This window comes from Motacilla alba, chromosome 3 (assembly GCF_015832195.1).
Source record: "Motacilla alba alba isolate MOTALB_02 chromosome 3, Motacilla_alba_V1.0_pri, whole genome shotgun sequence".
NCBI classification, from domain to species: Eukaryota; Metazoa; Chordata; class Aves; order Passeriformes; family Motacillidae; genus Motacilla; species Motacilla alba.
In genome coordinates this window covers 48646681-48667679 of record NC_052018.1, presented here as the reverse complement: position 1 = coordinate 48667679, position 20999 = coordinate 48646681, and the positions used below count along the sequence as shown (strand labels likewise).

The 20999-nt window shown below is 40.9% G+C and overlaps 3 protein-coding genes across 15 annotated transcripts in view; all 3 read right to left on the bottom strand.

The window, feature by feature from the left end:
• Window positions 1-88: 88 nt before the first annotated feature.
• LOC119698481 (calcium homeostasis modulator protein 6-like) lies at window positions 89-4105 on the bottom strand. The gene is made up of 2 exons (XM_038130352.1): window positions 2849-4105; window positions 89-1160 (listed from the first exon to the last, which is right to left on the bottom strand). The coding sequence occupies exons 1-2, from the start codon at window positions 3380-3382 to the stop codon at window positions 753-755; spliced, it is 942 nt and encodes a 313-aa protein (XP_037986280.1). The 5' UTR covers window positions 3383-4105; the 3' UTR covers window positions 89-752.
• Window position 4106: 1 nt separating this feature from the next.
• On the bottom strand, window positions 4107-7416 carry LOC119698482 (calcium homeostasis modulator protein 6-like). Its single transcript, XM_038130353.1, has 2 exons — window positions 6789-7416; window positions 4107-5067 (listed from the first exon to the last, which is right to left on the bottom strand). Exons 1-2 carry the CDS (start codon window positions 7320-7322, stop codon window positions 4660-4662), a joined length of 942 nt encoding a protein of 313 aa, XP_037986281.1. The 5' UTR covers window positions 7323-7416; the 3' UTR covers window positions 4107-4659.
• A 9567-nt stretch (window positions 7417-16983) lies between these two features.
• DSE (dermatan sulfate epimerase) overlaps window positions 16984-20999 on the bottom strand; it is a 35141-nt gene continuing 31125 nt past the window's right edge. For all 13 annotated transcript variants that reach the window (XM_038132800.1, XM_038132801.1, XM_038132809.1 and 10 more), the window contains one exon: window positions 16984-20045. In XM_038132800.1, the coding sequence (XP_037988728.1) occupies window positions 18284-20045 (1762 nt within the window). In that variant the 3' untranslated portion in view covers window positions 16984-18283. The remainder of the gene's footprint in view (window positions 20046-20999) is intronic.

The window sequence follows — 20999 nt, the reverse complement described above, 5'->3', positions numbered from 1 at the left end:
TGTGGAAAGAGAGAATTTCTGGGAGAAGTAAATGGACATCCTGGACCAAACAATCTGACTTACATATCTAAAAGACTCAAACAACAGCTTTTCAGGAGAAAGGTGAACTTTATTATTCTTCACTTAAGATTTGTATCTTCATTTCTCATAATAAGATCCTGTGTGATAAGAATATTGCTACTTGCTAGTATAGATTGCAGATTTTTCATGTCCCTAAATATAGGAATGTGCTTTTAATGTGCTTGTTAATATATAAGCTTCATCTACACTGCTATGTTATGCATGAGCCTAAACCCTCAAGACAAGCTAAATTTTTTAATCTACAGCTTGCTCTAAGCTTCACTGAAAGCTTAATTTTAAAGAGAGAGCTAATAAACTGAGCGGAATTTCTGATCAAATCGTCCATTTCTGTCTTTGTCTCTTTGATAAGGTTTGGTATTGTCACTCCTCCTGGCAAGTGCTCTTACGGCATCGGTAATAATCTGACATAATACGTGCTGACATCTTTGTGGATAGTGATTATTTTACAAACAACTTTTCTTAATAGACAACAACACAGGAAAACTGCCTTTTAAATGTACTTAAGCAAAAGGATTAAAATGTATTTGAAAGCAAATCTATTGAGGATTGCAACTATCAGCTTTCACTTGCAGTTTGCATAGATTTCAGTAAGAGCAGAGAACAAGACTCTTCTTATATCAGTAGGGCTAAAAGACTGCCAGCACTGCAAAGGATTTGTTTCATTACAACCCTCATATGCTTGCCTGGGCTTCATCCACAAATTCTAAAACAGTGAGATGCTGGCCTTCTTCCTTGAATTTGGCGCTCTTGCCTCTGTTGGTACTCACGTACTTGTGTAACGTGCTGTAATACTGCTCTTGTGAATTAAAGGTATACAAGATTGAAATCTTCTGCCAGTCTTCATTGCTGGGAGTAGGAAATGATGCTGGGTCAGTGGCTTCAAAAAAGCAATCTGTATTTCTTTCTGCTAGATTGGTTGCATGCTCTTTGGCTTTGACCTTAAAGAGTTCATGTTCTTTTTTTGAGTAAATTTTCCAGAACTTGAGCTGAAGATAACTGACAGGGGAGCAGCAGTGGGTGATACATGTTGAAATCAGTGCCACAGTCATGATGCTGGCTATCAGGAACCATCCCATCAGCTGGAAAAAAGGATGTATGGGTTAATGATGGTTTTGCATGGTCATATGTGGGAGTATAGAACATAACACTGAAAAAAGAAGAAAGCTGTAAGCATGGACACCCTGGAGTGCATGTAACTGTCTGCTTGCTGCTGCAGTAGGGGATCCCATGCATGCAATTCAGACAGACATATAGACCTTCTGCACCCCTCAGCTGATCTTGTAAGATTAAGGATGAATACCAAAAAAAGAGAAGATGAACAGAAGTTATTTACTCCATTATACCCAGCTTTCTTAAGTTTTAAGGCAAGATACTGACCATCAGTTTCTGCAGTTGTGGTCACATTTATGGAGCAGAGGGTGCAGAATCACTCTGTGTGCTTTGTGCTGCAAATCAGAGCTCCTGCTGGCTATGCTCTCATGGAATGTAGTTACTGTCCCTGATGTCTGAGCCTGCAAAACAGCTGGCTTTTGCACAACGCAGAGGAAAGGTTGTGTCCTGTATGTCTTGTAGGCAGGACACAGATTTGGCTATTGAATATGGGGATTCATTCTTGTTTTATACCTGATTTTAAGACCCTTAGACAAGTTTCAGAGGTCCCATCAAAACCAAGTGTCCTAGTAATTGCTGGTGTCTCCTCTGCCCAGGGGTACTTAGCTGGAAGCTCTAGGCAGAGATCCTGCAACATGCTCTTTTGCCTCAGGATGATTTTTCTTCAAATAAAGAAGTAGTGAGTACTAAACAAAAAGAAGTTTGTGCTCTTTTTGGTTCTTAATTTTGTTGAAAGTAGATTGGATACTAAAAGTAGTGGTCAGTAATAAAAATGCAATCACACTTTTCCTGCTTTTGTTTGACTGGATGTTACTTTCAGATTCCACTGCAATGTCAGTAACAGTCAGGCTTCCTTGGTTTTTCTCCTTTCTTACCCTTACCCTCTTAACCAACTCTTAATGTTTTCCTCAGAAAAAGCTGCAGAACATGATTTTCCTACTGGAGTTAAGACAAAATCCACACGTTTGTAGAAGCAAAACTGCAGTGCTGCCAACGAACCAAACAAAAAACAATCCACAAGTGTTACTGTTTTGAACATGCAATTTGCTTTCAGCACAAGAAAATTTAACAAGACAGATACGTATTTTAACTATTCTTCTGGAATACAAGTGTGAAATTATTAAGAGGTTCAGGCATTGAGATTTAGAGTCAAACAAGCTATTCTTATTTGTTTCTCTTTCCAGATGTCTCCTTGCAACCATTCTCTTGCAAGGGGACATCAGCTTCCCCCCTCTCTTAATGATCTCAACTTCCCCTCAACTAATGGCTATTTGCAGAAGTTTGAGGTATTCAGAGACATAAAAGTGGAGAAGGAGAAGAACTCATACCATGTCTAAATTAATTGAGAAGTTTCCTGTGGAAAAGAAGTTTGAGAAGTCTTGATAAGGAAATTCCTGTTCTCTAGGCTGGTTTCCTGTCCATGAGGTTTTGTAAATAACACTGCGAAACCATTATCATGCAAACATGCAAAACCAGAGAGTAAAAATACACTTATTGCTTTTCTGTTGCTGCTATTTTGCCAATGAATTTTAGCTAGCTGTGACCTATTGGTACCTGATAGTGTATAACATAAGAGAGAAGGACTGTTTACAGTCCCCAGCAGGCACCACTATGCATTGAAGCCCATAGTGTGAGGAGAAGAGCAGGGAGGCTTTACCTGGGACTGTGCTTGAAGGCTGAGCCATTCGCTTGATATCTTTGCTGATAACTCCTTATCACAGGGCATTTTGTACAGCTCTTCTTGGCAGTAATTTCCTTTATTTTTACAGAAGCGGCTCAGTGTCAGGTTGCTCCCGCTGGCCCCACACTCATAGAAGTTGGCTCCAAGCAGGGCCACCGCTATCCAGGTCAGCGGGGCCACCAAGGCTTTGGCTGTCATCGGCACCAGCAGCTGGCAGAAATGGGCACAGGCCTGCCAGGAACAGCATTTGGGCTTATTCTCCGGACAGCACGTGCCTGTAAACAGGCGCCATGACCTGGTATTCACCATGTAGCCCAGCAGCAAGAGGATGAAGGCAGGTGCTAAGAGGAAGGAGAAACCATACAGCATATTCCCAGAGTTGCAGGGACACTTGAACATCACAGATGAGAAGATGCGCTCGATGGCAGCCGTCAGCAGGGACACGATGCTGTAACTCAGTGTGGTCTGGTGGCGGATGCAGAAATCCACTGCCTTCTGTAACTTATCCATTTTTCTGCCTCTCCTTACTTTGAGAAGAGCAAAATCTCCGTCAGAAAAGGAAAAAAGAGAGAGAGAAGTCTCCTGCAGTTCTCTCAGCCTAGAGAGGCTTGCAGAGCTTTCAGTTTCTGTTGGTGGTGGTGATGTAATGAGGTACAGAAATAGTCTTTCATAGAGTAAATAACAGCCAGTGCACAGTCAAGCAGAAATCACACTGGAAAACCACTCCAGTTATGAACAGCAAGACAATGAAGAGGTTGTTTCTATAAAAGTAGTTTGCGTTTGTCCACACATGCATTGTAAGTAGCAATGGCTTAAACCTCATCACCATGTCAGTGAGGCACCAGATTCAAAGTGTGAATAAAATGTGAGAAAACCACCCAGAACCGTATACAGACTTTTATCCAGCCTTATTTTTACCTATACAATATGGCTTGTTCGCTTAAGCAAGAAAATTCAACTTTAAGTAGTTATGTTTTAAATTATATAACTCTTTTTTTTTTTACTTTAAATTACATTAAATCATGGATTTGTTTGTCTTTGCCAAGGGGAAGGGAATCTGGACCCTGTAGTTTGGTTAATCTTTAAACTACTGGGTCGTTGGGTCTTGCTGGATAAGCATCAATAAAAAAAAAAAAAGGTGTTTTGGAGGTCAGAAATAAGAAACTTGACAGTTCCCATTTCAGTTCTTTAGGCAGCTGAGAGGATGACACAGAGGCTCCAGAGCAGGCAGTGCTGGTTTTAATGTCCTTAAATGTATGAATGTGCTTTTAATGTGCTTGTTAATATGTAAGCTTCATCTACACTGCTATGTTATGCATGAGCCTAAACCTTCAAGACAAGCTAAATTTTTTAATCTACGGCTTGCTGTAAGCTTCACTGAAAGCTTCATTTTAAAGAGATAGCTAATAAACTGAGCGGAATTTCTGATCAAATCATCCATTCCTGTCTTTGTATCTTTGATAAGGTTTGGTATTGTCACTCCTCCTGCCAAGTGCTCTTACGGCATCGATAAAAATCTGACATAATACGTGCTGACATCTTTGTGGATAGAGATTATTTTACATACAATTCTTCTTAATAGGCAACAACATAGGAAAACTGCCTTTTAAATGTACTTAAGTAAAAGGATTAAAATGTATTTGAAAGCAAATCTATTGAGGATTGCAACTATCAGCTTTCACTTGCAGTTTGCATAGATTTCAGTAAGAGCAGAGAACAAGACTCTTCTTATATCAGTAGGGCTAAAAGACTGCCAGCACTGCAAAGGATTTGTTTCATTACAACCCTCATATGCTTGCCTGGGCTTCATCCACAAATTCTAAAACAGTGAGATGCTGGCCTTCTTCCTTGAATTTGGCGCTCTTGCCTCTGTTGGTGCTCACGTACTTGTGTAACGTGCTGTAATACTGCTCTTGTGAATTAAAGGTATACAAGATTGAAACCTTCTGCCAGTCTTCATTGCTGGGAGTAGGAAATGGTTCTGGGTCAGTGGCTTCAAAAAAGCAATTTGTATTTCTTTCTGCTAGATTGGTTGCATGCTCTTTGGCTTTGACCTTAAAAAGTTCATGTTCTTTTTTTGAGTAAATTTTCCAGAACTTGAACTGAAGATAACTGACAGGGGAGCAGCAGTGGGTGATACATGTTGAAATCAGTGCCACAGTCATGATGCTGGCTATCAGGAACCATCCCATCAGCTGGAAAAAAGGATGTATGGGTTAATGATGGTATTGCATGGTCATATGTGGGAGTATAGAACATAACACTGAAAAAAAAAGAAAGCTGTAAGCATGGACACCCTGGAGTGCATGTAACTGTCTGCTTGCTGCCGCAGTAGGGGATCCCATGCATGCAATTCAGACAGACATATAGACCTTCTGCACCCCTCAGCTGATCTTGTCATAATAAAGATGAATACCAAAAAAAGAGAAGATGGACAGAAGTTATTTTCTCCATTATACCCAGCTTTCTTAAGTTTTAAGGCAAGATACTGACCATCAGTTTCTGCAGTTGTGGTCACATTTATGGAGCAGAGGGTGCAGAATCACTCTGTGTGCTTTGTGCTGCAAATCAGAGCTCCTGCTGGCTATGCTCTCATGGAATGTAGTTACTGTCCCTGATGTCTGAGCCTGCAAAACAGCTGGCTTTTGCACAACACAGAGGAAGGGTGTTGTCCTGTATGTCTTGTAGGCAGGACACAGATTTGGCTATTGAATATGGGGATTCATTCTTGTTTTATACCTGATTTTAAGACCCTTAGACAAGTTTCAGAGGTCCCATCAAAACCAAGTGTCCTAGTAATTGCTGGTGTCTCCTCTGCCCAGGGGTACTTAGCTGGAAGCTCTAGGCAGAGATCCTGCAACATGCTCTTTTGCCTCAGGATGATTTTTCTTCAAATAAAGAAGTAGTGAGTACTAAACAAAAGTTAGTTTGTGCTCTTTTTGGTTCTTAATTTTGTTGAAAGTAGATTGGATACTAAATGTAGTGGTCAGTAATAAAAATGCACTCACACTTTTCCTGCTTTTGTTTGACTGGATGTTACTTTCAGATTCCACTGCAATGTCAGTAACAGTCAGGCTTCCTTGGTTTTTCTCCTTTCTTACCCATACCCTCTTAACCAACTCTTAATGTTTTCCTGAGAAAAAGCTGCAGAACATGATTTTCCTACTGGAGTTAAGACAAAATCCACACGTATGTAGAAACAAAACTGCAGTGCTGCCAACGAACCAAACAAAAAACAATCCACAAGTGTTACTGTTTTGAACATGCAATTTGCTTTCAGCACAAGAAAATTTAACAAGACAGTATATTTTAATATATATATTTTAATATAATTTATTATATATTTTATATACATTTTAACTATTCTTCTGGAATACAAGTGCAAAATTATTAAGAGGTTCAGGCATTGAGATTTAGAGTCAAACAAGCTGTTCTTATTAGTTTCTCTTTCCAGATGTCTCCTTGCAACCATTCTCTTGCAAGGGGACATCAGCTTCCCCCCTCTCTTAATGATCAATTTCCCCTCAACTGATGGCTATTTGCAGAAGTTTGAGGTATTCAGAGACATAAAAGTGGAGAAGAAGAAGAACTCATACCACGTCTAAGTTAATTGAGAAGAAAACGTGTGCAAAGTCCTGTTCTCTAGGCTGGTTTCCTGTCCATGAGGTTTTGTAAATAACACTGCCAAACCATTACCATCAAACATGCAAAACCAGAAAGTATTGTAAAAATTCAGATATTGCTTTTCTGTTGCTGCTATTTTGCCAATGAATTTTGGCTAGCCGTGTGCTATTGGTACCTGATAGTGTATAACATAAGAGAGAAGGACTGTTTACAGTCCCCAGCAGGCGCCTCTATGCATTGAGCCGCCAGGGTTGAAGCCCATAGTGTGAGGAGAAGAGCAGGGAGGCTTTACCTGGGACTGTGCGTGAAAGCTGAGGCATGCACTTGACATCGCTGCAGATAACTTCTCATCACAGGGCATTTTGTACAGCTCTTCTTGGCTGTAATTTGTGTTATTTTTACAGAAGAGGCGCGCTGTGATATCGCTCCCACTGGCCGCACACTCGTAGAAGCTGGCTCCAAGCAGGGCCACTGCTATCCAGGTGAGCGGGGCCACCAAGGCTTTGGTTGTCATCGGCAGAAACAGCCGGCAGAAGCTGGCACAGGCCCGCCAGGAACAGCATTGGGGATTATTCTCCAGAGAGCACGTGCCTGTAAACAGGCGCCATGTCCTGGTATTCACCATGTAGCCCAGCAGCAAGAGGACGAAGGCAGGTGCTAAGAGGAAGGAATAACCATACAGCATGTTCTCAGAGTTGCAGGGACACTTGAACACCACAGATGAGAAGATGCGCTCGCTGGCAGCTGTCAGCAGGGACACGATGCTGAAACTCAGAGTGGTCTGGTGGCGGATGCAGAAATCCACTGCCTTCTGTAACTTATCCATTTTTCTGCCTCTCCTTACTTTGAGAAGAGCAAAATCTCCGTCAGAAAAGGAAAAAAGAGAGAGAGAAGTCTCCTGCAGTTCTCTCAGCCTAGAGAGGCTTACAGAGCTTTCAGTTTCTGTTGGTGGTGGTGGTGGTGCAATGAGGCACAGAAGCAGCCCTTCATAGAGGAAAAAATAGTCAGTTCAAAGTCAAGCAGAAACCACACTGGAAAACCACTCCAGTTATGAACAGCAAAACAATTTTCTATACATTTGTTCCTGTAAAAATAGTTTGCGTTTGTCCACACATGCATTGTAAGTAGCAATGGCTTAAACATCATCACCTTGTCAGTGAGGCACCAGATTCAACATGTGAATAAAATGTGAGAAAACCACCCAGAACCATATACAGATTTTTATCCAGCCTTATTTTTACCTATACAATATGGCTTGTTCTCTTATGGAAGAAAATTCTACTATAATCATGTCAATTTTTCAAGATAATCAATTAGTCTATTTTTTTAAGTAGTTATGTTGTAAATTATATAACTCTTACTTTTTTTTTTTTTACTTTAAATTACATTAAATCATGGATTTGTTTTTCTTTGCCAAGGGGAAGGGCAGCTGGATGTTGTTTGTTTAATCTTTAAACTGCTGAGACTTTGGGTTATGCCGGACAAAGCCTGATAAGCTCCAATTTAAAAAAACAGTGTGTTTTGGCGGTCAATAATTTGAAAATTCACAGTCCCCATTTCAGCTTTTTGGGCAGCTGAGAGGATGACACAGAGGCTCCAGAGCAGGCAGTACTGGTTCAGGTGGCTGCTGGGCTCAGAGCAGATGTGCCGTGCTCAGTGCCGAGCTGCTGCAGAGGAAAAAATGCTGCTAAATGAAATGCTTGCATTGGCCTGGAGGAGCCCTTGTAATGCAATGGCATAGCAATCAAAAAAGGATGTAAAACCAGAAAGAATTAATCAGACTGAAGGTTAGCCTGGCCACATCTCAGCTACAGCCAACAGCCGAGTGGGGAGCACAGAGACAGGGAAAGGAAGTTTGGCAATGCCCTCACACCCAGTGTGATTTCAGGGATTTCCTTTGTTTCTAACACCTTTTGTTGTAACCCATGCAGACTTTCTGACATCCAAAATACTGTACAGCAAGTGTGCTTAACCTTCATTCTAATGAATGACATTTGATATCCCCAAGGTCTGGAAGGGAACAAGAAAAAAGAATGGATCTTTGGCATCTCCATCAACTCATGGTCTTGTACACCTTCACCACATCCCTCTCTTTCCCAGGCTGAGGACACCCTTATATAGTCATTCCTCATCTCATATATACCTTTGCATACTTTCTTTATCCATGTTGCCACCTGAACTGTTCTCTAGGATTCAGGTATCATTTTTCACATGATAGGAAATAGGAAGTATACCAGATTTCCAGTGCATTGAAGATGCAACTGAATCACAGTTTGCTACAAGGGAATACTGACATTTGTCTTCTCTTTCCTTGAAATAATTTCTAGAATTTTTTTATCATCCATGAATTGATATTTTAACAAGATATGCATTATAATAAAAAAGCCCTTCACTCCTTGAGAGATAACCTCAGCAAGCTCAGAGTCTACCACTGTATATATGAAGGTAGGATTTGGTTTCACTTTAAACACCATTTCTTCTACACTGAATTCGACAAACCATTTTGCTTTCTGATCAGGCAGCCTGAGAAAGTATCTCACCAGATCTTTAAAGTGATTAATTTTTACAAATCAAGAATAACTTTGCATTATTGGCAAGTATTGTTACCTTGATTTTTACTTCGAGGCAGTTAGAGACAGAGGTTAAAAAGCTGTGAAACTAGAATTCAGATGCCCCATCCATAGAAGTGCTCCAGGACAGGTTGGATGAGGTTTCAAGCAGCTTTGTCTTGTGGAAATTGTCCCTGCCCAAGGCAGGAGGGTTAGAACTGGATGGTCTTTAAGGACCCTTCCAGCCCAATCTTTTTTAATGATTCTGTGATTGTCTGTCAGCACAGCAGAAGAAACAGATGCAATGTGAAATTGCTGCAAGGACATATCCTGACAAAGACAGGGACAGGGGCTGTCTCCAAGAACGGCACCAAACTCATTTAACAAGAGAGGCAAAGGACCAGAGGCAGCTCTCTGGAACAGATTATGACCACACAGGGGAAAGCAGAAAGCCAAGAAACCCAGCTACTTCTCTTTCTGAGGCTAATTTTAGCCGTGTTTTATTTATCTGTAATAAAATACGATTTCAGGAACCAGCTTCTTGGGAAAAGGGAGGGGAGCTCTGCATGAAAAAGGATTAACCCTCCTCCAAGAAAACATGTTCCCAGTAAATATTCACAGAGTGGTGGGCGAGAGAAGAGAGACCACCCTAGTTGGGAAGTGGGGGAACAGCTGTGCTGGCAGCCAAGTGGGGTGCAGGAGCGGCCAGGGTGAGCCCAGCTGGTGGCAGCTTTGGGAGCTGGGGAGCAGCCCAAGGGTGTGAGGAGCTGTGGAGTTACAGAGCCCCTGTTCACTCAAAGCTGTCTTCTCCCAGGGCAGCTCTTTCTTGCCCTCTAAATTAACACTTGTCTGGCCACAACAGCTGCAAAGCATTATATGGAAACTATTCAGAAAAACAGCTTTCTGTTAAAGGACCCAAAATTCCAATTTAATGGTTGTTTTTACATTGATTTGCATTAAATTTCATGTCTTCCAAGGGGGGATGGAACAACACAAGAATTTAAAAGATGGAGTTTTTTAGAGCAAAAGGTTATTTTTTTACTTGAAACATCCTTCTGCTTTGAAATATTCCTTATAAAAATGAAGAGGTCAGCTGAAAACAAGTGGACTTGTTTAATATTTTATTTTCTCCTTGACATTTTAACTTCTCTACTTTCATTTGCAGATGAATGATTCTCAAACTTTTTTCTAGCTGGAAAAATCTGTAGTCTGAACTAATTCTGTGGTTCAATAAAATGCATAATATTGGTCATAAATGCAGCATGTGTAAGTGTGTGTAAGCACAGTGAAGGGCTTTTCCAGTACATATTGTGCAGATCTTGTTTTAGTTATGTTTGTAAATACTTACAGTAGGTTATTTTTTAGTTTTTTTTTTCTGGAACTTTTTCTACTTGTTCAGAATAGCCAAAGACAGGTTTTGTTTTCCTACAAGTCATGCTCCTTCCAGCTGTTACATCCAAGGTCCATCCTCTTTAAAATTTCTTCCATTAGTCTTAGAAAGCTGAACTCCTTTTTCATGTTACTACTGTAGTATCTTGTACATTCATGGTTGTAATGGAAAAGAGCACCTCTGCACTGGTGTTCTGTTTAAAAGAACTGGACTTGCTTCTTCAACTGAAAGAAATGTAAGCTACATTTCTCCAGTTCAGAAAGACACATGGATAATAAGTCCTTTTATTCTAGGAAAATTCTTGTAATGCCTTTTGTCTCATTCCAGGTGAAATTAATGCTTAAAATGTTGGAGGTCCTGTCCACAAGCAGCTCTGCACCTACCCTCCAGGTGGACTGACCTCCCCCAGAGGCCCATTGCCTCACTTTGTGAAACTGTGGAAGTTATTCTGACTTTATGGTTAAACCAGCCTTATTACAAGTTTAGGAAGTGTCACACAGCTCAGTGGCACCACATAAATCATTAATAGTACTAATACTTAGTAGAACAGCAGCCTGAGAAGTAGCACTGTGCCTGGGCCTGCACAGCTTACAAGCATTTGTGTACATTATACTGCTATTTTAAGGCATTACATTTATTAGCAGTTTTTGGCTGAAAATGGATTTTAGCAGGCAGGAAGGGAACAGGTCTGGAAAACCAAGCATGGCTCTGAAGGAGGCTCTGGTACAGAGTCACATAAGCCATGGCACTAATTGTCCCATGCCATTATTTACTGCTGCTCTTTTAACATTGTGGGTCCACTACATGTCTCATTTCTGTCTGGGGAAGGTCCTGTGACCCAGTCCAAACATCCTACAGCAGCCAGCTGCATGAGGGTTTTACTGTTCAATCTGCAGTCTATATGAGCCATGAACAAATCTGTATGATTCTTTAATGCTGTCTGCAGATTAAGTGACAAATATCTGCTGAACTTATATGAAAATATATGATAGAAGCATAGGATTAGAAAGGCGGAAGTTGTCATGTTGTATGATTAAATTAAGTAGCCTTGGTGAGGTAGATTATAGTTACGACTAATCAGGCAAATCACCCTGGGTAGTTAACTAGTCAGTTCTAAGAAAGAAAAGTTTGGTCTTTTTAATTTACTATGGAAAATGAAACACCATGAAATTACTTTACAAATTTAAGCACATTAAACCCAAAATATTTCTATGCTCTTATTATAGATGTTTTGTATTCTGTGTGTCCTTGCATTCTTCAGATTATACCATCACACCTTTCTGCCTTGGAATTGCTGCATAGCTGAGCAGAACCACAGAACCACAGAATCACAGAATGATCTTGGTTGGAAGAGACTTGAAAGATCACCTGGTTCCAGCCCTCCTGCCGTGTGCTGGGAACCTTCCACTAGACCAGGGCACTCAGGGGCCCATCCTCGCCCCTTGGGTCTTGAACACTTCCAGGGATGGGGAAGAACCTCTCTGGATGACCTGTCCCAGAGCCTCACCACCCTCACAGTAAAGAATTTCTTCCTGATATCTAATCTAAATCTGCTCTCTTTCATCTTAAGGGCATTCCCCCTTGTCCTAAGATATGATCCGTTCCACTCTGTGTGAGCGTATGTGTGTCCTAATGGTGGCTGATCATGTGCTACAAAGCATGCTTTGTACTTTTCCATTCAATTAATCCTTTCTCTTTTCAAACTTGAACAAATTAACTAGTTCTTTCATTCATGGTATTACACTACTGTCTCCAGTTTCCCATTTCAGTTTCCTTTGCTGCTAAAATTTTGTTGCTCATAGAATCTTTTTGTGGTGGGAATAGAGTATAAGAAATGTGTAAAAAGCAGTTTTACCCCCAAAGAGTTGCAGCCAGGCCAATTATCCAAGATCAGAAACAGGCTTGACTCACAGCTGTATCCAGTAAGGAAGACCAGTCCTATAAGACAGGGAGAAGTGGGACCTAGAGTCAGTTGCTGTCTGGGCTTTGAAGAAGAAGGAGCAGTGTTGAGAAGAACTACCCATGAGAGATCACCGAGAAGGTATGGGACTCTTGCAATAAGATAACAACGCTTTTACGCTGAGAATGCAACATCTTTTTTAACAGTAATTCAGCCTGAGCATTGAGACCCTATCCTTTTCAAAGTTGTCAAAGAAATGAAAAGTTTCTGGCTTCTGATCCTCAACCTCCCTTGCTAATATATTTTTCCTAATCAATCTAATCCTTAGCTACAAAATACCCAAACTCACCACTACCGTTTCAGCTCACCACTACTGTACAAGCTGTGTCAGGCTCTCTGGTAACCATGTCTGGCTTGTATTAAAGGCTGAACTCTAGAACACTCAGCAGCACTTGCGTGTGCACTTTCCATTTTTTTAAATGGGAAGATATGATTCAAAAGGAAAGAATGATATATGGGACATAAGGAGAAAATATTCCCAGTTGCCTCTATTTTATGTTAGCAGTAACTTTCCAAGTCTCTCAGTCTGTCCTCATTTATTCTGTAATGTTCAAATACTCTATCATCGTTGTCATTTGCATGGCATTTGCAGCTGTATTTTATAGCATTATTGATCATCTTCTACTCCTCTAGCTTCCATAAAGACAGAGATCTTCAATTGCCCTTACAGGGACTCTGGTACTCTGCCCATTTCCCCTTTGCTACCAACCTGCAGTTGGGTCCACCTGAGGAAACTCCATGACAAACTTAGTAAGTGAAAGACTATGATAACCCTTATCATGATGAAGTAAAGTAATGCCATATAAAAAAGGACAAGCATGAGAGAAGTGAATAGAGTTCTAGACTACAATTAATAGTAAAGGTCAACTATAAAGGCTGTAGCATCTTTCTTAGGTCATGGAGAAACTTGGCCTTCCTTAGCATATTCCAAAGAGTTCAGCTCCTCCACCCAAGGACAGTCTTGTTCTTTAGGGATAGAAAGGAATGCAAATGCTGATCATATATTCCCTCTTGCCACAGGGCAAATTCATCTAGCTTACTCTCACAGCAGCATGGCAGTGTAGTGAAATTTCCATGTCTCAATCCTCCTCAAGTTTTCTTCACTACCATTTCCTGTAGGCATATCCAATGTGCCCAGCCTTCTTGGCATTCCTCTCTTCCTGTGTTACATTAACGAAGACGAAGTGGGAAAACAGGGGTTTTATACTTGTGATTTTAGAAGCATTCCACCCCCTTGAAGAATGCCTTCCAGCTGGAGGTAGGTACAAAGCCAGACTGAGTATGGAATGTTTGGTGAAAAAATGTATGTCAATATTTTGTGGTCAGTCATAAACTCATACTTACTTGTTATGGATTATTATTTACAGTAACAGAGCCCTGGGGGTTGGAGTGGGACAGTTTTCCTCTTGATTGTCCCAGGGTCAGTTAGGAAACCAGTAAAATCATTGATGGTTTTGGACACAAGTTAAAGGGGAAAAAAGTCACAAATGTCTTCTACAATAATTCATTTCAGCTAGCAATTTTTCTTTGTGTCATAAATTTCTGGAAAATTATCATAAATATTATGAATGCTTTGTCAGCCTGAAAAACCTGGCAGGAAAGGTAGCATCAGGGGAAAACGCTACACACGCATTTCGCTGAAGGAATGCGCTCATATATTGTGTAGTTGGGTCCAGTCTCCTGCCTGTCTGAAGCATGGAATAGTTTTGTTCCTTACTTGAGAGGGCCCAGGGCTCTTATTTGGAAGTGTTTTGACATTGTTTCAAGGTTGAACTCGTTTGGAAAACTGTCTCTATTCTGATGACAGTACAGACATATCCGGCACTAGATTGCATAGGCCTTCTGCTGCAGAGAGCTCCTGGAGTCAGCTGCCAAGAGAGGACAGAAAGTGACATCTTGGCTTCATTAGCTCAGTCTGACTTAGCTGCCTGACGTTACCCTACTGATTTTAACAGACTAGCCAGAGCAAAGGGATTGAAGTTAGACAAAAGTATTTATGATCCCAATTGAGCCTTTTGCAGACCAAGTAAATGTGAATGTAATGTCCCGGGGCAGAAATGCAGCTATTTTCCAAATTCTATATGGTTTCAAACACCAAGAAAATGCTTTTCATCAGTGGAAAATACATAGACCAACAGAATTTCAGACACATAATTCTTCAGAATAAGCTTTCATCTTACAAGTTTTAAGAAATGAAGTAATGTGCTCCTTTTCCTTTGCTTCCTTGAGTCACAATGATGTATATAACATAGATAGACATTTTTGGCTGGACTCAAAAAAAATAATTGAAAGAATCTAAGAACCAGATTCCACTTCCACCCTCAAACATATACACCACTACCTGTGGGCTGAATTGCCATTCACTTTGTTCAGAATACAGTGAATTGACTTTAGACTAAATTAGACTGCAGTCCTGAAATGAAGCACACATGATTGAAGAGCAGCTGTTGAAGAGAAATTGAGTGAAGTGAGCAGGGTCTCTGATGAACACAGGAACTCATCCACATATACCAAGTTCTTGGATAGCCACTTTTTCCTGCGGCTAGAGATGCAGAAAATGAACCTTTTCAGAAATGAAAAAGAAGCAGAATAAGAATGGGAGCAGAGGCATGGGCCAGAAACACCTCAGTTTTTTTACTCCACTTAAAAGAGGGAGCAAAAAATAACTTTGCTGTTGGGTGCCATACAGTGGCATTTCAGAAGTTGTTCAGTATACCCAGACTAGACAAACACAGTGCTAAATGTTTCTACCATGGACACAGAGCCCACCCAGGCTGTTTCTCTTCTGCAGCTCATACGAAGGATGCAAAGGTGAGGAGAGCATTCTTTCCTCCATAATCAAGCATGGAGGAACATCCTCTTTCTCTAGCCCTCCCACAAGCCTGTAGGGCTGTCAGGCTGATCCCATTTACCTGTTCTTCCTCACTGCACTTCCTAGTGAAGCAAGGGCAGCTTGGATTTTTCAGGGTCCTGCCACCTGAGGCCTCGAACTGTTTCTTTTCTGTGACACGGACACTTCTAGCCAACACTCGATTGCCCATGCCACATTATTGATGGCATAGAACAATCTGTTCTTCCATTTGTTTCAAAATCAAAAAAAAAAAAAAGTTAACAGTCCTTGGCAAGGAATGAGACAGACAAGAATGGAAAAAAAGACTGGAAACAGAACCACTGGAGAGGGCCTTTTAAAAGGCTCTGGCCTGGAAAAGAATAACTAAGGATTCTTTTCATATCTAAAAGACAGTCAACACAACTAAGGCTTAATTTGCTTCTTTAGTTGCCCAATCTGAATCAAAGTCACATCTGTGCAAGTGGAGTTCAGAGCAGCAAGTAACGACAGTCATGTACACATAAATCCTTAATAGATGCAAACCAAGCACAGGCTGCAAAACTCCTGGATGCACGCTTTAGGCTGAAATGGGTCTGGTCTCTCACTGAGGAGGGTCAGGCTCCTGCATTTCATTTCCCTTTACAGTATCATTGCACACACACCATTTGTTTGAATACTGTTCTGCTTTAAAAGCTGCTTTAAGACCTGGCTGTGAGCATGGGCAGCTCTTGCAGCCGCCTCTTTCCTTTGGCACTGCTGGAACAGTGCAGAGAAGCATGGTGTAAATGACAGCTAACGTGCAAAACCATACCTTAATTGCTAGTCTCTGCAGTTTCATTTGACAGCTACACAAACCCCATGCCAGAACTTAGAGCCACACTACACACCAGACACTTCTTAGTCTTCTAGACTACAGGGTGGCTTTCTGGTTGTTCAAAGCAATAGCAAATTGACACAGGGGAAAGGTGCATAGACATTATATAAACTCTTGATTTTTTGGTGTTTCATGACAAGTAATAGTCCAATCACCTAATATTGGAAAACTAACAGTGTCTTTAATATTGAACATAAGCCAACAGCTATTTTTGCATGTGTTTATGTCATCACAGTGCAAAGGCAGAAATAAAGAGATTTCCAGTTATCCACAGCCTGTCACAGTTTAAGTCACTTTCAGCATGCACCATTGAAGCTGAATGGGTGATAGTCCCCAGGCCCAGCTCCCTTTGCCTTAAGAAACAAAGTGAGTGAGTTGAAATAGACAATTATCCACCTCACAGGTCCTTTGCAATCAGGGAAAAGGGGAAAGTATGTCTTGAAGGTGTTCCAAGGTCTTCGGTGTGCTGAGTTACTGTCTGAAGGCTCTTATAATCCAGAGAGTATGCGTGGATCAGAAATTTACTGGGTACCTAAATCTTTGCTCAATTGTAGCAAATTTCACTGAATAAATCCAGGCATTGGAGACTGTAGTAGGGCTTATTTATGTGAATACAGTGCTCTGAACTGACTCATGAGCTGGAACCTAGTGAATATATTCTGGCCTATTCACTGAAGATGTTTAGACAAGGAAAGCTCATGAAACTTCCAAACACAGACTTGCAGAAGGCTTAACAGGAGTAATGTAGATAACATACATCTGAATGGTGTAAAGAAGAGGAAGCAAAGTTTGAACTTGTGGTTTGAACAAGTGCTGATGAACATAATTACTGTAACTATCAGGAAAAATATTCAAATAAAAGAAAAACAACTTTTCCACAAAGATAATTATAATGCTTTTATTTAGCAAATGTACTGAAGAATTGTTTTTCTGTAAAGACATACAGGAATGCCCCAATTCCACAGTTTCCATTCTCTCAAATAGCTATGAGTTTTTGAAATTAGTTTAATGAACAGAGGGGAATATAGGTGGAGATGTCAAACTTATTTTTGTCATAAACCACATGATTCCGTTTACCACTAATCCCCAAATAATTGACCTGGGGCGACCAAGAGCTTGCAGAACCCTTGCTGGTGCTTTATAGAGAACAGGCAGTTCACAAATTTTTAACTGTCCTCTTTCTAGCCATTTGAAAAGAAAAAATACATTAAATACTTCCTTAACACATGCTTTTCCATACTGGCAGTTGCTGAGGTTACCACAGAATTGCTTTGGTTCTTTGTATTTTTAAAATTACATATGGAAGGGCAGTGATCTAGGACATTATTTCCCTACTAAGATGTGCTTCAAACTATAGAAAACTTTCTTGAAACCCTGCCTTGTAAAATGGAGAACAGACCCTACAGGATTCAGCATTCTACAGCCTACACTTGCCTAAAATAGAAATGGTTTTATTTTCCTGAGAATTGCATTCTGTTCTACTTTGAGTTAAACCCATATTTGCCTTGTACTACTACCTACTAGTGATTTGCCCCTCACTTGGCAAGCACTGACATGATTGTCATTTCCCCACTGCCAGATTGTAAGGCATGGAAGAGATGGGACAATATAAGAGTCTGCAATAATGATACAGGGGTGTCCCATATTGAGCCATTCTTTGGTTTGGCAGACAGAAATAAAGTCTACTGCTAAGATCTGCCTTGTATATATTTGAATGTCCTTGTCTTAGGAGAATGTCCAGAGACATCCCTAGCAGCCTGAAATGAAAACTCACTACATGCAAATCAAATTCTGTATAAAAAAGACCTTAGAAACAAACCTATCAAGAGGGCTCTTCTCACCAAAAAATTAACTACAACTTTACATTACTGAACTCTGATGAACAAAGCATAACATTCCCTCAGACGTGAGGCCCAACTCAAAACACAAAGGAGGAGTACTTATTAAGTACTGATTTTTCTGAGATATTTATTGCTTGCCCTATTATTTAATCCCTTCTGGTCTGAAAACAATCTTTCCCCAGATGTTTTTGGAATGTTTCAGAAAAAAAAAAAAAGGAAAAAAAAAGGAAAAAAAAAAAAAAGGAAAAAAAAAAGAGAAGATATAAACTTTGGCCCTATTAGGGTTAATGTTTTTGCATAGACATATATGACCATAAACTGGTCAACTAGTAGAGGTCTTCTGCTAACATTGTGACTGAGAACAGGAAGAATACAGCCACAATAATATACAGCTGTCTACTAAAAGTATTGCATACAGACATCTTTGGCCATGCAGTCTCTTGACCTTCTGGAAATAGGTGAGCTGCATTGCTAGCATGACAAAAAAAATAGCAATGTTGAGAATTAGAAAGAGGCGAGTATAAGAAGCTGATATTGACGGGGCACTCCGAGCAGTCGTCAGCATCTGTGCCAGCCCTGATCGGCCTTTGATCGACGCCCCAGTTTTGTGCTTCACATAAGTGATATCTGCAAAGTCCAGAAGATCTTTCATTTCCTCATCTTCGTCTACAGGCAACTCTTTTTGTGCCTGAGTCTGTGCCTTTTGTCGCACTTTTCTTTCATTTACCTCAATCTGTGCAAAAATGTCAGGAACGGCATCAACAAATTTGTAGCCTTTGGCTACCTTTCTGTTTTTCTTTGCTCTGCCATGCTGCTGCTGCTGCTGCCTCTGAGAGATTGCAAATATCCTGTCAATGGCCTCCTCTGTCTGTCTCTTATCTGAAAACCTCAGCAAGCGCTCAGCAGTCTTCCTAAAGCTGGCCGTGTTGCGTACACGAGACAGGATCTGCTTCTCAAGTTGCTGGAAAACGGGCTTAAAATGTTGCAGGTTCCTCTCCACGATGCCTACGTAGTCCTTCACTTCTGGCACTGTGGAGCTCCTGATGGCAGAGGCTCGGTCAAAGACAATTTTCTGGCGGTCTGCAATAACCTGTGCAAAGGCAGAGCGGGAGCCATCCTCGACGGGCCACAGGTACACGGCGTAGGCGTGCTCACCAGTGGTCACAAAAACATCCAGCTGCGGGGAATCTCCACGCACGGTGAAGCTCTGCACGTCCACAGAGGGCCCAATGAAAAGGTAGATGGCCCTCGTGATGGGGTGCCGCAGCAGGGTCGTTACATTCACGTAGTTTGTTCCATTGTAGGGGTAGCCCCGAGGATACGTCCTCGAGGCAATGGTGGCTTTCTCACTGTGGCCAGTGTCGTCCATCCAGTACATCTTATATATCCCATCACGGTGCCTGATAAAGGCCCCATGGACATCATCAACAACTGTTTCTTCAAAAGGCACATCCACATTGTGGAAGAAACTGGTTGCTGCCTCCAGAGGGCTGTCGTCTTCTAGGTGGATTTGGTCCACAAGCAAGAGAAGCTGGGGGTGGAGAAGTATAAGGTTTCGTTGCAATTTTCTCAGCTTCAGTTTAGGATTGTATGCACCCACTCCTTCTCCCCTGATAAAAACCACCCCGCTTCTCTCTGTGGCAGCAACCACTCGTCCCTGACAGTCGCCAGCCAAGTCATGTTTATATTTAAGCCACTTTGAGGAACAGTCTTCTGTAATCTGCCCTTCCCATGGGGAGAAGCAGCTCTTAGACACAGCAGGGGAAAACATCAACACATTATTAAAAAAAGTATATTTTGGCCCATACAGAGCTTCTGTTATGAAAGGTACGCCGTTGGGAGCGAAAGTGAAGGAGTTCTGGTCTGGGTGCTCGTGGCCAGCATTAAAGTTCCTCCACCCCTTGATCCACTCTTTGTACTTGTTCTTATGAACAATATCATATATTGCACGTCCTCCCAGCTTTCCTGACTTGAAGGAAAGGAAAGGCCTGTTGATTTCAGCTGGCAAAGCACTTCCATAAGTCACCACTCCCCAGTCCTCAAAATAATGCAGCTTAGGAATCCCATAGTCTGGTGGAGGTACAGAGCGCAAACTTGCATCATACCTGCAAAAAAAGATGAGAAAAATGGAGTAAAAAATCCCTTGACTGATTCCACTATCAGCACTTGTACAAAACTCAAAAAACCATTCCCTATTTACATCAAAGAGCAAGCGAACAATATAAAGCCCACAGTTATGCTGCCTAATCATATAGCTGTAATTATTATTCATCATACTAATCCCTATACAAATTTGTTGTGCGCTTTTTACAGAACGATAGCTAAAAGCATCTGCTCTGCATTTAAAGCAAGCAGTCTTTCTGCAGTCCAAAAATAAGAGTACCACTAATTTCAAACTAGCCATGTTTTGTCCTAGATAGTCATAAAACTACCAACTATAACATAGATCTTTAAAAAAGGCAGATTAGACCAGACACTGCCTAGACATCAGCATTTGTGCTTTTTTACTGACTACTTAATGAAGAGGAGTATCTGTTTCCCCAAAATGATGATTACAGAAATCTGTAGTCTTCAAACAGAATAGGCAATACATTGAAAATTAATGAAAAGGCATTCTACAGGATAAATATTTATTATTTGTATCAGTTAATGTATGTTAATTTCTTTCTTCAAACTAGGCTGAAGAAAAATTTTCATCGTTTTTCTTGTATGAATTGTAAGACATAAGACATTTTGTTAAAAAAGAAGCCTTAATTCCAGAAAAGGTTAAAATTGTAATAATTTTACCTATGGGAGTTAAAACAACAAAAATCCAAAACAAAACTTAACCTTCTGGCATTGTTTTTAAGCAAGTACAATAAAACCATATTAAGCCCACTAACATTTCTGTTAGATGGTTCCAGAATCAGATTTATTCTTACAGTTAACCAGGAGTTTCTGCCAGGCCCTAGACAGTCCCAGAATTTTCATGGAGACGCAGGAGAAAACAGTGATGGGATGAGGTTGTAGAGGAGAGATTCTATATTTTGCAAGTAACAAGATGAAGGCTGCTTGGAGCC

Bases quoted from the DNA above. Each gene is read 5' to 3' on its own strand.
- LOC119698481 (XM_038130352.1), bottom strand. From the start codon at position 3,382: ATGGATAAGTTACAGAAGGCAGTGGATTTCTGCATCCGCCACCAGACC. The intron at 1,161-2,848 runs GTAAAGCCTCCC...CCTTTTTTCCAG, and splicing joins GCCTTCAAGCACAGTCCCAG to CTGATGGGATGGTTCCTGAT.
- LOC119698482 (XM_038130353.1), bottom strand. From the start codon at position 7,322: ATGGATAAGTTACAGAAGGCAGTGGATTTCTGCATCCGCCACCAGACC. The intron at 5,068-6,788 runs GTAAAGCCTCCC...CCTTTTTTCCAG, and splicing joins GCTTTCACGCACAGTCCCAG to CTGATGGGATGGTTCCTGAT.